This window comes from Rhagoletis pomonella, unplaced genomic scaffold, assembly GCF_013731165.1.
Source record: "Rhagoletis pomonella isolate Grant_MI unplaced genomic scaffold, Rhpom_1.0 Rhpom_scaffold_00002, whole genome shotgun sequence".
Taxonomy (NCBI): Eukaryota; Metazoa; Arthropoda; class Insecta; order Diptera; family Tephritidae; genus Rhagoletis; species Rhagoletis pomonella.
In genome coordinates this window covers 68,892,634-68,910,794 of record NW_023458556.1, presented here as the reverse complement: position 1 = coordinate 68,910,794, position 18,161 = coordinate 68,892,634, and the positions used below count along the sequence as shown (strand labels likewise).

General features: G+C 33.5%; 1 protein-coding gene across 1 annotated transcript in view; it reads right to left on the bottom strand.

The window, feature by feature from the left end:
- Positions 1-7,658, bottom strand: part of LOC118734022 (mucin-5AC) — a 189,883-nt gene extending 182,225 nt beyond the window's left edge. Inside the window, exons 1-3 of the mRNA XM_036463707.1 lie at positions 7,530-7,658; positions 6,850-7,038; positions 6,632-6,745 (exon numbers count right to left, since the gene is read on the bottom strand). Coding sequence (XP_036319600.1) covers positions 6,632-6,721 — 90 coding nt within the window. The 5' untranslated portion in view covers positions 6,722-6,745; positions 6,850-7,038; positions 7,530-7,658. The remainder of the gene's footprint in view (positions 1-6,631; positions 6,746-6,849; positions 7,039-7,529) is intronic.
- Positions 7,659-18,161: the final 10,503 nt, after the last annotated feature.

Below are 18,161 nucleotides of genomic sequence, written 5' to 3'. Positions count from 1 at the left end.
TGTCCCGGGTTTCGTTTTAGAGTCCCGGTTTTTGATTTGATTGCACAAATTTGAATAAAAGTTCAAAAATCACTGCACTAAGAGAAAGAACGCGTTGTAATATTCAGAAAAATGTTATGAATTCACTGAGGGAAATAACACATAGTAAACATGAATATTTTCTATTTGATTATCGTTTAAAAATATTTAAAAATAACACGCACGCGTGATATTGATTCAAACGCAACATTTAAATGCACAATTACATGTCTGGCTGTAGCTGACTGCGCGAAGATGCTTGCCACAATTTGCTAATTTCCAGAGGGTCAGGGTTCAATTCCCATTATAACCAACATGGAATTTAAATATTTTTTTAACTTAATTATGAAAAAGCAATCGGTAATTGCAAATCGCTCCATTTTAATATGGACATATTGGAATTGAATATTTCTATACTAAATACTAAATACTAAAATTTGTATACTTAAATGTATTACGAGTTGGGTTTGTGCTCTTTAATATGCGTACTTTTTTAATTTAGCACACTTTTTTAAATCTAAACTTCTTTCTCTCAGTGCACCGATTTAATTTGTGAAATAGTTACATTTCGAGATAGTTGAATTTTGCACAAGCAATAGTTACTGATTAGTATATGTACCTAAATACGTTCAAAATGACGTGCACAGTTTTACAATTATATTAAGGAAAATACAGAAATTTTGATTCACAGCAACGAAAAATATGACTGATATTGTAATGTTATCTTGTACTTAAATTTTTTTCTTTCATGAAACCTAGAGTACTTATAAGTACAGTGCCGTACAAAATTATTGGCTCGGAGGCTCTTTCATCAGCTCACAATTTCTAATAAAATCTTTAAGAAAAATTTTGAAAATGTAGCTTTTGAGCCAATTGCAAGTCTGAAGTTGCCGGCAAATTTCGCTGATTTTTAGCATTTATTTTTTTTTTGCTGACAGTGTCTTCCATATAAAAAGAATTATCGAACATAGTTTGTATGGAAGAACCTCTCAGTAAAAACAATACCAAAAATCAACTAAAATTTAATGGGCTGCAAAACTTAATTTTAAAAATTTTTATAAAAAGTCTGATTAGAATATGGCAAATTTGTATGCAAATTTATTGAATTTTCCCGAGGTTAGCACAAAGTTTAACAATTTAATTCTTATGTTTCTTCATATATTTATTATAAACTGTATTTTTATAAAGAAAAAAAGGTTCATGTATTGTGAAAAATTTTCTGTGCTTTAGTTGTGATAAGTGGTTTTGTTTTGTTGGCGTACGTTGGAATGATCTTATGATCTCATGTTTTTATGTTTTTGTTTATGTCTTTCAAAATAAAATTTCACTACATCCTTTCGCACGTCGAAATTAAAGAGAAGGGGACGAGAGGCCCTCCCTGAAGTGTCCCGGTTTGGCAACAGAGATATCTGGCAGTCCTACATAAAGCTATGCCAAAATAAAACCGGCTAATTTATTAATTTTCTTAAGAATATAAAAAAAAAAAACGATTCAGCCATCCTAGTACATGCATACATACATTTACGTTACGTTTACGCTTTGTTTGTAAATTTTGGCACACTTTTTATGCGTGTCGTGTTTCGCCGGAAAGATGCCAACAAATGACGGCTAACCGTTAGCCTGGCTGTGATTGCACGCAATAGTGGCGACAACAAAACCAAAACGTGGTGACGCTCAATCAAACTGCCGCCAAAAGGCAAACAAAATGCATAGAAATCGCAATTGCTTGACTTTTATACATATTATTTCTCCCATTTCGAGTGGATTTCAGAATGAAAACCTTATGGCTTGTGTACTGAAAGTAGGCTTGCCAGCTTGACGGGATTTGGCTGAACTGTCCAGATATTTGGCTTCATGACCAGAGCCCAGATTTTCAAAAGTTTGTCCAATAAAATTAAAAAAAGAAAAAAAAAAAAACAGTCTTAACATTTAGGACAACGAAATAAGTGTTGATGGTAGGTTTTTAGAAAAATTTTCAACAGCTTGGAAAATGCTCCTAACTACTCTGGCTGACTGTTAATAGCAATAACAAGTTTGTATATGTGGAACTAAAATTTTAACTTATTTTTATTTTTATTTTTGCAACATTAGAAAAAAATCTTATACAAACAATACAATGTTTGAATTTATGGTATCGAATCCTCGACTAAAAAGATCAAATTTCTTGTTATAATAGGAATTGTAACAAAAAAGTACACATAGTGGACGCCCTGAAATTATTACTTCTTTTGTCTTTGGTGTAAAAATATATTATATTTCTTATACGCATATTTTTTCTTGTTTTTATTGATGGCTAAATTAATATACAATAAATATGTAAATTTTTACTTTTTTGTGAGGAAAAATCAACCGGTTTTATTTGCCTATATCCAGATATTTTTTCCAAATTTCCAGGTGGTTGCCAATTACTATTTGGCAGCCCTATGGTTATGGTTATGGTTTTTTAACGGTATGTATTCAGGACCATTGCACCGCGACCAAATTTGATCTATTGTTCCCGCTATATCAAATTTAGTTGTTCAGTATACACAATAATTGTATATACCCCTGCTGCGAAATCTGCATTAGGTCGATATCGCTGAGCGTATAGTCGTTTAAAAATCTGGCTCTGAGGTGAACTAGTGTTGGGCAGCTGGTGTGAGGTGTTCCACTTTTTACTCTTCTTTACCACAGAACCTGCGGATATCTGTACTACAGAGACCAAGCATATGCATCAGTTTTTACTTTTGTTTTATTTAACAGCTTAATTTCCAAGGGTAAAGAATGTAATAAAGCATTTCACATATTTTTACAAAAAAAAAATTTTATTGAACAAAAACTTTGTTAGTTTGTAGGGAAGTGCCATAATATTAATAGAATTGAAAAACGTTTTGTTGTTCTTAACAACCATATACTATATTAACAATCGATTTCGATGAGCTCCCAGATCAGCAAACAAAAATTGATCGATCACTTTCAAGTTACTTTACACTTTCAAATCTTATCTCGAAGGCATAAAAAAAATTGTACAGGTACAGCATCTTAACTTGGAGATTTACTTTTTTTATTATTTTCATGGGCATGAAATGGTACCGTAACTTTAGTCCGCTATTTGAAAGTACCACAAGCCGAAGCCATTATTTATTTCGTTTTCATTCTGCGTGCTTTTGTTGGGGGTTCTTGTTGGTTCTTTGAACAAGCTATCATAGGTTTCTAAAACTTTTCTCTAAATTTAATCAATTTCCCGTGCGTTTAAATAGGCTTGGGTTTAATTTCTCGATAAGCACTTTATATCCAAAATGTCCGCCGTCGGATTCGACCTACTTATTTGTCTACATTTCTTAATTCTTATAGAAATAAAGTAACAAACCATCATTGGTTTCCAAACTTCTTAAAAGGAAAGGTTTTACGTTGAATCTATATACTTGACTATTTCACTGTAGCTCACCACAAATACTTCTCATCTGAAGGGATCAATTCGCTCGCGCTCAGAAAAATGTTGTCCTTTCAATGGCTTCGCAAAAATCCACCGCCATCAAGCCAAGCATTGCCACATATTTTGCTAGTTGACATTTGACAGTTTTGAGTTTAATGGCGCATGACAGATGGTTATGACTATCTAACTACATACAATACAAGAGCCAATCTGTGAGTGCGGTGTTTCTGGAGTGTGATAGCGAAATGATTATTGAATTTTAAATGGCATTAAAAGTGAACGAGAAAGTGGCGTGTAGAATATTGCAGTGATTGAGTTGGCAATAAAAAAGAAAAGAAAGACGGAATGAATGAATAACGTTTTATTGCCGACTAAATTCTAGAGCAGGGGGACGGTGGTTGAGATTGCATACTAGAGAGGTTGTGGTTGCCTTTCTTAACTCTCCAAAAGGGAATGTCCCATTAAGTGCAGGGAATGGCAATTGTAAATTGTAAATGTGAATAAGAATTGCTGTTTTCTTAACATTTGTTGACTGTTTTTAGCTTACGTTTATTGCGAAAATACCCTTCTTGTATGATTTCTATTTTTCCTATAGATTCGTATTACTAAATATTTTGGAGGGGTATGTGGTTTCTCGAAAATTTTCTAAACGATTTTTATATTTTCTTTATGAACAGGTAATAGCTTGATGAATGGCTTGGGTATTGACCCTGGCAAATAGATCAATCCAGCAGCTGACTGGCATACTAATGAGGGATAATCAAGCGCGGGCAGAAAAGTATGAAATGAAAGCAAACAATACGAGGAATTTGAGCGCTCATATCTTTTGTTAAATAAATATAAACATACACATGCTTGTAGAACACTAAATTTGTCTGCCCTTTAAGAATTTTTAGTAGTGGTTGAAACGGAGACATAAAATACATATGAAAATATAGAGTTTTATTTTCCCTCAAAGCGGATGAAATATACATACACACCTATGTCTGCATATAACGAATCTATAAATTATGTTTGTGAATGAAAAGATAGCGTAGAGAATGCGAAACATGCAAGAATGAGGAAAATAGTTGGCATAGGAGAAAAATAGACGGCTTGCGAAGTGCGCACTTTCGCGATAGCAATTTTAGAGCTTCGTCAAATGCAAAGTAATCTAAAGCTTGATAGCCGCGCCAAAAAATTGAAGCTTTCTAATAAATTTTTTAGTTTTTATGGTAAAAATGTAAAAGAATTAATATATGAAATATGGGGCATTCCAAAGTGACGGATGCGATATTTTAATTCGTTTTTGCTCAAACTTTTAGTAAATTCTCTTTAACTGTTGATTTGACAAGTGTCAAACTATTAACACTTGAAGTCTGATATCAGTTTAATACGAAACTGAACAAGAATAAAACTTAATTATATAATTTACGCATAAATTTAACATTTTCCAATCGTGACGGGTGGGACAACGATGGCATCCACTTCTCTGAGTTGCAGCCCTGTTGCAAATAGTTTCAAACTATAACCTTATTAAACTTTTTCGTCTGACACCCATATCGTTATATGTATTTCAGTTACCTAATTCCCTCGAATTAAAGTTGAATTTAATTTTTAAACAGATGGTAATCTTCCCACATGTTGTTTTGAAATACTTGAAGGCTTTTCAAAATCATTTCGATCGATACCGATTGTAGTAATTCATTTAACTTAATTGTATTTAATTTTTTAGAAGGTGGCAACACTTTCCATGTTATATCCCAGATATAAACTTTCTCCTCGCCGATAAAACACGTAGGTATCAATGTTTCATCAATCGGACCACGATAATTCTATGTCAAACTTTAAGCAACTTTATTTTCGTTATTTTGGTGGAATACTTTGACCTCCTCCCCTTTATTTACTTGATGTTAAACATTTATGTACAATTTTAAATTTCGTCGTTTCTAAACATTTTGAGTTAAAATTTTCATAGAAAAATAATTTTGGCCGCCTAAATCGGCTAAATGCCCCTATGTGCGCCCGTCCGTGCTTCTCGAACTATCGAAGACGTTTGAAATTGGGATAAAACCAGCCTTGGTTACCATTAACGCTAACGGTTGTGAAGTTAAACTGTGAAATTTCATTCAACATTTTTAAAATTTTTATTTTTTTTTCAAATTTCAGAGTAAAAACTCTCTCCCATCTTGGTTCAAGGTAAAAGTCTTGAACAGCGCTAAATCAGGCTTGTTGTTAGAGTGATATAAAATTGTGTGAAGGATGGACAGCTGCATGCAAATCATGAAAAATGCAATATACATATAACGCATTTTTCGAATTGTGGGGTTACAATTTTTTTCGTTTTTAAACAGTGGAATCGTGTTTCTTGTCTCAAAATTTATAATGTTTGGTGTAATAAAATATATAAGGATGTTTTTTTCAAAGAACACTATTTTGACAATTTTTTTGTGTTGTTAATCTGAATTAATATAAATCTGATCTTTTTGAAAGAAAAACAAAAGCTCGGGTTTTAAAGGAAAAGGTTGTGTTTGTTTTAAGGAAAAATTAAACAAAGCAACGAAGTCTGGACGTTAGAATGCACAGCTGATAGATCGGAGATCGCCACATCTTCTCATTAGACTTCCTTCTATACTTCAGCGGAGTAGAATCCACATCACTCAATATGTAAAGCCAGCACGACAACCGCTGAGCTAAGCATACCCAGTAAACTTTCGATTGTGTGCTGACGTTTCACATCGAGTAATACCGGTTGACCTCCCGCTGAGATCTATAAAGCAGTGTCGTTTGAAGATGTGGTGGTCACCGAATTAGCATCCATAACTTCTACCAATACTGGTATAAAAATCAAAAAGGTAGCCGAGTTTTTAGGTGTGTGTGTACTTATATTTGGTTGGGCCATGGTTTTATTCCTTCGACGAGAGTAACAGAAGTTTTTTTTTTCAATAGCGAGTCCTGCCTCGGTAAGTAATAGCAAGCATCCGAGCGAAACTACTTCTGCACACAAAAACCGTTTGAAGTCAAGATCAAGGCGGAGACGAAGCTCGACCAAACACTTAACAAACATGTGAGCGCCACATATTTTTTTATCTTACTTGAATATTAAACAAACCACTTAATTAATCTTTGACTTTACATACTTAAAAATGTAACGAATTTTTTTAATCATAACATTTTTCACAACACTTAAATTTGTATCTCAAAAATATTTGTACTCACCGCACGTGCATCAATTGGCGTGCCAAAGTGGCTTAATCCCAAAAGGATGACCAACCAAGACTGGAGCGTTGCAACACTATGCAGTGACATTTTGTGCGATCTTTAAATAGTTGGCTGCAACAGCAAATGAGAATTACAATTTCACTATGACAAGACACACAATAATAAATGTATTTATGTTCTAAGCAAATGTGAATACGATTGCAAAGCAATACTACTTAGCGCAAGCAGCACAGTTGAATAGAAGGACACAGCATATAATTTTTGGCACAAAGTCAACTTTACTTTTTTTAACTTTTAGTTGGACACCAAGATTTTTTCGTAACACTTTTTCAAATTTATTCCTTGTTATTTTTGTTGTTTACTTTGTCATGCCAAAAGGCAAGTTGTCGGCTGAAAAAATAAACCTACAAAAAATAAATCGTACAAATAATAAACACACGTGACTAACACAACGCGCACTAGTTTTTTTTTAGTACCATATACATAAATACATATGTATTGTATTTATATACATAAAATGTAAACACGTATGTAAACATAAACGTATGTATGCCAGTATGTAGTGCAAGCCGTAAGTCAAAGTCCTTTTCACTAAAAAATTCACTTTTGGCCGACGTACCGCGCCTACGAAATGAATATAAATTATTGAGGGCACTTAAACTTTCAAGTGAAAAGTAGCCGCGGGATAGCACTTCAAATGGCGCTGAAACAGAAAGTGTTGATGACAGAATGGCGGCAGACGCCCGACAGTCTGTTTATAACACAACAAAGCAATTCGAATGCGAGGCTACCGGTACTCAGCTTATTTTTATTTGCTTATGCTTCTCAGTTATTTAACTACTATGTACATAGTTAGGTATGTATTTTCTTTGTATCTGTATTAATAAATATTTACTTTTCCAAGCAACGCCTGTCGTGGCGTGGCAGACACTTAGCAAACCGTCACTGAAACACTAAACTTTTTGATTTAGCTCTAAAGTCACACGACTCGTTGCGATATGAGTACCGCACGCGTTCGCTGTCCGTTGGGTTCTGCTGTGCCAGACATTGCGACGCTTCTTTAAAAACCTATTGCATATCCTTTCGTGTGTTTTTCTTCAAGGGCGGCGAATTCAGGCCGAAAGCTTTGTTTGGTGGCGAATTCATTGCACGATGTTTCACGATTTGTGCCAGCTGGCGCTCTCAACTTCATGCCATGCAACAACTCTCTCAAGGACATTCGCTGCCATCAACTTGACAAAATTTTACTCCGCTTTTTCTCCTCTCTTCCACACTGATTTTCCTCTTATTCATTTGCTTTTTTCGTAATAATTTTTCGCGTGTTGCATTTTTGTTTTTGTGCGGCTTTTCTTGTTTCAATTGTGTCCTTTTTTTTTGTTTTTCTTACATTCGTCCCTTTCATTAAAGTTTTTATTTTGTGAGGTTTTTCATTTTGTTTTTCATTTCGCTCTGTCATCTAGCCGCTCAGCTGTTTTTTGGCCAAATAGCAACGCAATATTTCTAGCTTTCTGCAACTTTTTGTGTGCGTTTTCGTTAACTTCACAGATGTTTTACGCATAGGTTTATACTTACGTATGTACAAACATATGCATCTAAGTATTTACGAGTATATATGTGCACGCTAGCACGTTTCAAACTGTAGTTTTGTGCAAAACATCGCAGCTCACCCCCCAATAATCTTCGCTTGCACCCTTTGCATTTATTTCAACACAATTTTTGCTTTGACTCGCAAAATGGCTGCATTTGTATAAACGCATACTAATGCATTTACTACTCATATACTTCTTTGCCATTCATTAGTGTGAAATTTCATTTTCACTCAGCTCAACCCAATTCAACTTTTTTTGTGTAGATAGTGTTGCGACTTGAAATATCCTGTCAACGACAATGACATTAGCTTCGAGCATATTTCCTTCACTGACTTTTCTCTCTCACAAAGAAGAGTTTGGGACACGATGATAAATGCTTCAAAGGCATACATATATGTATGTACATAAGTATGTGTGCGTGCATGGTATGCTGCAAATAGTAGAACACATTGCGTATGAACACTTTATGAATAAAAAAATTAGTAGTGGGAAGAAAAAAACTGGTAAAAGTAGAGCAGATATGAATAAGGGTTTCAGTCAAATATAATTGGTTTACGGTACTTCGAAGCGCTAATGTTATTACTTAACACTTTCCGGAAACTTAAAATTTCGTAGCTTTGGAAAATCTTTTGTACAAAGTCAAATTGACATTTTTCAAAACAAATCAAACACTTCTGTGTTCATATGGAAAAGTAGCTTATGTCGAAAGGCTGGCTTTAGTATAAATCGGCATTCGCAGCATACGATTGCGAATGACTCACTGGCGCTAAGCCGTTAAACAACTTTTGGCATATAAACGTGGAAGAAATAGTTCCCATACTAGCAAGTCAATATTCTTATTAAGTCTCATCAAAAAATTCCTTGCCGTTTAAAAAATAAAGGGATTGCCGCATTATACTAAAGCCAGCCTTTCGACATAAGCTACTTTTCCATACGAACACAGACTTTATTAAAATAAACTCTTCTGGAGGTTCTGTAAAAATTTCAAAATCCAAAATGCTTCACAAAATATCTTACAGTTAAATTTGAAAACTAGAAATCTATATATTAATACGCTAACATAAATTTTGTCTCCGTTCGTTTGGCGATTCTACCGAACCGATTTCAAAACCAAGACCACCGTTGGAAAGGCATTTTTCCGTAGATGAGCAGAGTTTTTATGGTTTCACAATTGGTTAAAAATTACGGCCAAAACCGTCGTTTAAACATTTTCGAATTGTGTATAGATGTTGCTGCAACATGTTCAATTTGACATGTTTCGCCTGTTGTTTCACTACACATTTGAAATTAAGCTATGAAATAAAGATAAATATGAAGATGAAGAAATAAATGATAACGATGAAGTCAAAAAAAAAAAAGACAAAAGTGAAGATAAAGACGAAAATGGAGACAATGACAGATACATAAGAATTAGGGTAACTGAAAGGGTAAGAACATTTCTTGAATTTATGAAGTGAAACTTCTTTAGCGGCAGTTGGTCGGTTGGGAGTAAATTGTCAAATTCAAGGGGAATAATGCACATGGAAGTAGTTCTCAGCGGTTTAGCGGTTTGAGAATAAAAACAAAAACAAAGATGCCTAGAGGTACAGGCAAAAACGAAGATCAAAGTAAATTTAAACACTTTAAGGTAAAGGTGAAGAGGAATATGCAAAAATAAAGATAAATATGAAGAAAAGGATGAGGATGAAGTTCGATATTGTTATCGATATAAAACTCGATATTTTTATCGATATAATAATCGATATTACTATCGATAAAATAATCGATATTGTTATCGATACTGTTATTGATTAAATAACCGCTATTGTAATCGATATAATAATCAATATAATAATCGATATTGTTATCGATACAATAATGGATATTGTTATCGATACAATAATCGATTTAATAATTGATTTTGTTATCAATTTAGTCATTTATATTGTTAACGATTTGTGTAATAATCGATACTGATGATTGTTATATTTATCGAAAAATTAATCGATTTTACAATCCTTTTATTTTTCTATATGTTTATGGATATTGTTATCGGTATTTTTATCGACACAGTTATCAACAGGGTTATCGATATACTAATCGGAACATGGAATGTGATCACTTTACATGACATCACATCACTCACATGATATGAAGAGACATCACATAATATGATATGATATCACATCACACGATATCACGTGACATGACATTATATGATATGACATAACATTATATGGCATGACATCACATGACTTGACATCACATGACTTGACATCACATGATATGACATCGTATGACATGACATGGCATTACATGACAACACATGACATGACATCCTATCACATCACATAAAATCACGTCACATCTTATCACGTCATCGCACCTCATCTCATCTACGTGAATAGAAAAAGAAAAGGATATAAGCAAAGATGTGAAAGATAAAAACAAAGATGAAGACCAAGGTAAATTTACCGATTTCAAAACCAAAAACACCATTGGAAAGGTAATTTTCTGTAGAAGAGGAGAGTCTTTATAGTTTCGAAATTGGTTGAAAATCGTGGTTTAAAAATTTCCAAATTTGTGTATGGTTGTTTTTGCCACCTGTTCAATTTAAGCTGTTTCACATTTTTTTTACTTCATATTTGAAATTAAGCTTTGAAATAAAGATAAATATGAAGATGAAGAAACAAGTGATAACGATGAAGACAAAAAAAAGGCAAAAGTGAAGATAAAGACGAAAATTGAGATAAAGGCGAAAATGGAGACAATGAGAAGTACATAAGAATTAGATTAACAGAGTTGAAATTTTCTGATAGGAATCGAAATAATAATAATCGAAATTGTCGGCCGCTGTGGTGTAGTGTTAAGCAGTGCGCGCTTTCACTCATCAGCACCTGGGTTCAAGCCCTGGTCAAAGCAACTTCGCAAAAAAATATAGAAAAATGTTTTTTCTTAACCTCCGAGTGTATTTCTGTCATGAAAAACAGCTTTTCATAAAAATACAATCGCCGTTCGGAGTCGGCGTAAAACTGTAGGTCCCTCCGCTTTGTGTGACAACATCAAGGCGCACGCCACAAGTCGGAGGAGAAGCTCGGCCAAACACTAACATATGTGTAAGCGCCAATCTATTATTATTATTAATCGAAATAAAATCAGCCATAAAGGTTACTGAAATTTATCGAATCATCGAAGTTTATAATTATCGAAATTTATCCATGCTTATTAAGTTATCGCAACGTATCGAATTATTCAAACTGATTCAATTTATTGAGTTGTCGAAATTTATAGACACAGAAACTTAGTTGTCCAAATTTACGGATAGTTATCGAGCTATAAAAACGTGTGGGATTAACGAAATTGGTCAAGTTAAAGAAGTGTATCAAGTTATCGATATTTATTGAATTATCATTATTTATAGACTTAACGAAATTTATCGAGGTGTCGTAATGCATGGAGTTCTATCAACTTTTATTTAATTATAGAGTTATCGATAATTATTGATCTACTGAAATTGGTTGGTTCCACGAATCGAAGTTTATGGAATTTTCAAAATATATCGATTTATCGAAATTTCAAGGTTATATAAGCTTATCGATTTATCATTGCTTATCGAATTTTATCGTGTTAATAGAGTGTAACGAGTTATCAAAATGTTTAGATAGTTTTCGAAAACTGTGGAGCTGTCAAAAGTAAAAATTTATAAAGGTATCCAAAGAATTTACATTTCTGAGTTATCGAAATTTATCGAGCCTTTTAGTGTTCTTGAAATTCATCGAACTATCGATATGTATCAAATCATTGAAATTTATCGATAAACTTAAATGTATCGGGTCAATTCCATGTCCTGCCGAAGTCCTCCAAAGACCTTCTCAGATAAAAAAATGTTAGTTACATTTTAGTTCCAAAGCAGAAGATTTTCCGGTTAGTTAATTTGTACCGTATAAGTTTTGCTACGTGTTAAGTTAGAAAACCTCTCCAAGGCTTCTAAAACTATAAAAACTGTCGAATTTCTCCATTTTCTGATGAACTTAGAAAACTTCTTTAGCTCGTATAGACTGTTGATGTTAAGTTATGTCATGCTATGTTATGTTTTAATGTTATTTGGCTCTTGGTTATTAAAATTTTCGGGTGATAAAAAAATATTAAATTAAAAAGCTACTTGTTATCGTAGTCGTTTTTTTAAATTTATGGCTTACTATTATAAAATCACATAACGCTGTTTGCAAGTGGACTAAGTACTCACGACTGAACTATACTTATGAAGAGTTACATACCATTTAGAAAGGTATTTTGATGCTGATGTGCAGAAAACTACTGAAATTTCAAATAAGTTTAACATAAAGTGAAGAAATCAACTCAAAAGTGACACCAATACCAGTGCCATAAATGTACATGGTTGGACCGGAAATGCCACCTAAATGTATGCTTTAATATTGTTACTGAAATAGAGAAACATACTTATCTGCGGTTTAAGCTAAGATTAATACAAGAAGTAAGGTAAAGTTGAATGTTTGGAATGAAAGAAAAGGATAAAGAGAAAGATTTAAAAGTAAAGAAACCTAAAGATGATGACAGTGAGGAAGGTAAAATTAAACCTTAATAAATTGACAAATGTGGGGGGAATACACAGATGAAGAAAATAAAAAATGTAAAAAGCAGCGTATAAGTAAAGTTAAAGCAAAAGATAAAATTGACAAGATAAATATACATATAAAGACAAACATAAAAATAACAAGGAAAAAAGTCCAAAATCGGGCGGAGCCGAACATTAAATACTCGACGCAAGTATTAAACATAGTTTTCCACCTTTTCGAAAACTACCGCCACATGGTAATCAGGAGCGATTTTACCCCTATTTCAAACATCTTCGTTAAAACGTTCAGTTAGACAAAATGAGTTAAAATTATATAGTTATACATATGTGGGTGCTTCACGCCCATTTACAAAATCTACCTTAATAAAGTTACTTTTTTTCAAGGGATTGTTGTAAGTATCAATTTTAAGTAAATCATCGTCCTTAAATTTCGAAATATCGAAGTTTCGTGCATTTCCGAAATTGGAGTAATTTTAGGCCGATTTCAATAATTTTCAACCTTATGGTTTTATCTGGCAAACAAAATAATCGAACAGAGTTATGTACACATTGATCAAACGGGTTTCATTTCGTTAATATATCTCAATTTTTACTCAAGTTATAGTGTGTACAGCCGGACGGACGGACAGACAGTCACCGCTTAATCGATTTCTTTTTACATAGTGATCATTTATGTATAAATTTTTCTATATCTATATCGATTCGATTTGCCTGTTACAAACAACCGTTATGTGAACAAAGTTATAATACCCTTTGCACAAGTGTATCCGACTACTTTTGAAGCACGAGTGATATTTAAGGGATTATTTTCAGACTCGGATTTCGACTAAGCAAAATGCAGTGAATAGCATCCGGAGCGAGATGGATTGCAAAGCGAGCCTTCGAAGGGTTTCACTTCTCTTCCATCTTTGAGAACTTCTTTACTTTACTACATTCTCATAGTAGCCTCCTTATTTGGAGTTCCTCATGTAGCAGATACATTCCCTCATACAAAGAGCAAACATTTTTTTTTTTGCCGTAGTTTCGCCTAATGAACATATTCTCCTTTCACAAAATTTGAAAATTGCCTCCACGCCACGGCTCATTGCAGAGGTAATAGTACCCGAGGAAAACGGTAAGCTGCGAAAATTTTCTTGTTGGTTTTGGAATCCATATACGTTAACAAATTTTGGAGTTAAATTAAAAGAAAAAATTACAATTTAAAGGCGAAATTCGTGATAAAGGTAAAATCAGCTGCTCTACTGCTGCTACCTATTCAATTTGCTTTGCTCCGCATAGAATATTCAACGTGAAATGCGTTGAAAAAGCCTTTGAAAAGCTAAATATTAGTGAAATTTCTTTTAGAAATTTTAACAAAAATCATTAACGTCTAATTTCTATTCATACCCACAAATACCCAGTTTTTCTACACAAAATTATAACTTTAGAAACAATCTACATATGTGCTTCTCGATTCGACACACACACGTCCAGATATAAGAATAGGTTGTCGAATATGGGGCATTAATAGAAATACAGAATTATTATAAGGCCATAAATAAGAAGACAAAAAAAGTAAACTTTCAAATATAAATATTTTCAAAAAACGAAGCTTCAATGATAGTATTTCTAAATCGTCGCTGGAATAATGAAATAGTGTAACATGAAAAGTATAGTTTTGAGAAAAACGAATTGGAAGTTTTTATAAACCATTACAAACCATACAAATACAATTTAGTTTTTCGGGAATAAATTAGTGAGCCAAAGAGATATTTAAGAAAACTAAAGATTTATCTAATAGATTAAAGGATTGTCTATACAATGGTGCAATTATCGAATAATAGCGTATGTGGCACTTACACTGTTTCTTTATTCGAGCGACGAAATTACCTAAAACATTTAGAAATCTTGAATTAAAAATCACACCAAATTATAAATTTCTATATATGCCTGTATGTACAGTGCCGCACTAAATTTTTTGCACAGAGAGGTTTTCTTAATGTGTGCAACATTTTTTACCTAAAAGTTTCGGCATAAAAAAATCTCATAACTTTGTGCAAAACTCAGGAAAATTCAACAAATTTGCCTACACGTTGGCATTTTAGTATAACAATGTGTCGGTTAGAAGTTAGTAAAAAATTGTGTTGATCTTTTCGAATTTATTTGCAGGTAGGACCTTGGAATTCAAGGTCGAGAAACTGTTTTTGAAGAACCTGAATAATTTTCCCGTATTCACCAGTATTTGGGCTTTATAATGCCGTTTAGCTTGTGTCTCTGTCTGGTTTGGATCGGAAGATATTTGATTTTGTCCATTTTTTCCTAAAACAGAACACAGTGCGGCGTGTAGTGTCGATTAGTAAATAGAATATGCAAAAAGTAAACATTTAAAGAGTTCTAAATTTTCTGAATATTTTCTTGCCAAAAACCGGGACATTTCGCGTCCCGGCGGATATTGCACCGGGACCGGGACAAAGCTCTGAAAATCGGGACAGTCCTGCCAAAAACGGGACGGTTGGCAACCGTGGGACTGTCCCGTATTATACAGGACGGATGGTCACCGTAAGTATAGTAGAAGCACAGAAATTAATGTTGCTTATACGCAATGGTTTACCGTAGAAAATTTTGAACCTAGATATATACAAGAATGTTAATCCCGGGATCCCGGCCTTATTAAGATCCCAAAAATCAAGGGATTCTTGGCAAATAATCCTGGGATTTTCGGGATTTGTAATTTGCACCGATAGCAATAATAGAAACTCCTTTTCTTGACCAGTATTGACTATATTTCCTTTTTATTTAATAATTAATATTTTTTTAAACATGTCTAGCTCATTATACATATAACACCGCGCGATAGTAAATTTTAAACACACAGAAATGATTTAGAAATTCCTGAAGAAATGTGCATAGAAGTTTGGGTATCAAATTAAAGAAGGAATCCTGTAGTATTTAAACATATTAAAGTCTTTGGTGCATAAGGAGTGGTAAGTATTGAAAATGTCCATTTAAAATTTTTGCCTTGAAATTTCGCAATATTTGTTTTTGAAAAAATTATATGTTAAGACTTATATAAACTCGATAAAATCCTCGAATTTCGTCCTTCTAACTTTATCAGCTCAAAAATTTACCTATTCGTCCTTTTGAATCCAAAAAATTAAAATTTGTTTAAATTCTACATTTGATACCCATATTTTTATTCTACATTGCATTGAATTGTTTAAATAAATTTTGAAATTAATCATATCTCTGAAATTACAAAGCCCTTTAAAATAAATCCTGATGTCAGAGAGAAAATGTAAAAACGCTACTTTAAATAAAAAAGTATATTTCAAACCCATTTATTTATTTATTTTATCGTAGGAGAGCGTCTCCAACAATATAGAAGCATTTTTTTTGATTTAAGCTGTTGAAAAGTAATGACTATCTAAATCCCGGGATCGGTAAAAGCTGAAAAATTAACACCTCTAATATGTATGTACTTATATGTATATATATTTATGGTGGCTTGGGCACATTTTAGGAAAAGAATAGTGCGCTATAAAACCAAGTAAGTAGTCTGGCTACTAGACTGGAGGCCACTTAATCAGTGCAATAAATGATGGAAGTAATGGTGCGGTTGCAACTCACACAAACAAGAAAATTAAAATAGTTTGTAAAGTTGTACGGAATGCGCCCGAATCCACATTGGAACAAGTGTTTTTTTTTTGTGGATGAGCAAATACAGGAATAAAAGAAGCAATTGCACCAATTTGACTTCTACGTAATGACAAATGCTACTAAAAAATAAAACATCACCGCTAAGTGACTACCGATGGCAGCTACTATCCAAAATCACTGACACACATGCGGTAGCCCACATATATAAACTAACAAATATAGAGCCCAATACACATATGTACTGGTACATTGGCTAGGGAATGTGTGTAATATTGATTGCAGCTAGTCATTGGCTCCAATAGTAAGTACTACGGCGAATAGCAGCAACGTATAGGTCAACACCCGACCACCCGCCGCAAGGGGGTAGGTGCCAAAAGAATGTAACAACTGATTTCATGCTGCCAGTTTTTGGTATTTTGCCATTTTGTGATTGTCTGTTTTTTATGCTTTCACCTCGCAAAGTTTCTGTCATTGGTTCAAATAAATGTCTGGCCATTAAGTAGAGCAATGCGTGCATACAATAGGCCATGTAGGATATTTATTTATCAGCCACGATATACTTTTCTACCTACGAGTATTTCAATTTAAATTGAAGTTTGAATGAATGGATTTTTAATCTGAGGAGATAAACTTCAGACAATTTTATGGAATTTAATCGTCTATGTTTTTTTTTTTAACTGATTACAATTAAATCGAAATCGAATACACAGGCAGGTGTATTGCATTAATTGAATACATCATGAGTGTAAATGGAACCAAGTACCTTATATATTTTTTTCTATTTCATATTGATGCATTCAGGATTACTTTAATAATTTTGTGACTTTGCCTTTTAAGACGTCATAAACATTTTTGTTATAGACTTAAGTTTTATTTCCAAATAAGTTATTATTATTTTATAATAATAATGGATTTATTTGTATTTGATTGAATATTTTCATTATATAATGTTTACATAATGTGTCAGTGTTTGGCCGAGCTTCTCCTTTGATTTGTGGCAGGCGTCTTGATGTTGCCACACAAATAGGAGGGACCTGCAGGTTTACACCGACTCCGAATGGCGACTGTATTTTTTTATAAGCTGTTTTTCATGGCAGAATACACCCGGAGGTTTGACATTGCCTGCCGAACGCAGACCTTGAGGAATGGTAGTGCCCACTGCTAGCCACTACACCACAGCGGCCGCTATGCAATTTGTGATTTTGGTTATTGGGTTATTCTACACACGAAGACGGTGTGCGATATGTTACATTGGATGATGTTTAAGAACATTTGGTGCAGTTTATCTCGAAAAAACTACTTATCAGTTGCAGTTAATATAAAACTACGAAGTGTCTACATGTTAAAGCATGTGAAAGAAATCGTATCATTTGAAGCTCCTCAATATTTCTTTTGGTTTACCAACGGATTAAATTTCTATTATGCATAAATTTTGAATCCTAGCGAATTACCTTGTCTAACATCTGGTATTAAACATTTTGATTTTCTGTTAGAGCTTAATTTATGCTATGCTTCGCTTGATAGTAGTAGGTTGAATAAGGAAATGAATTATCAACAAGAGTTTATGGGGTGTGCATAGCTCAGTGGCTAGCGCTTGACGTCGATGATGCGGGTTCGATCCCTGCTGAAGTCTAGAAAAGAAGAGGTTGTGGGGATGTGGTGATTTCCGAAATAGCAACTGTAACTTCTACCGCTTAGACTTTGTTGCTTTTTCCATTCCTAATAA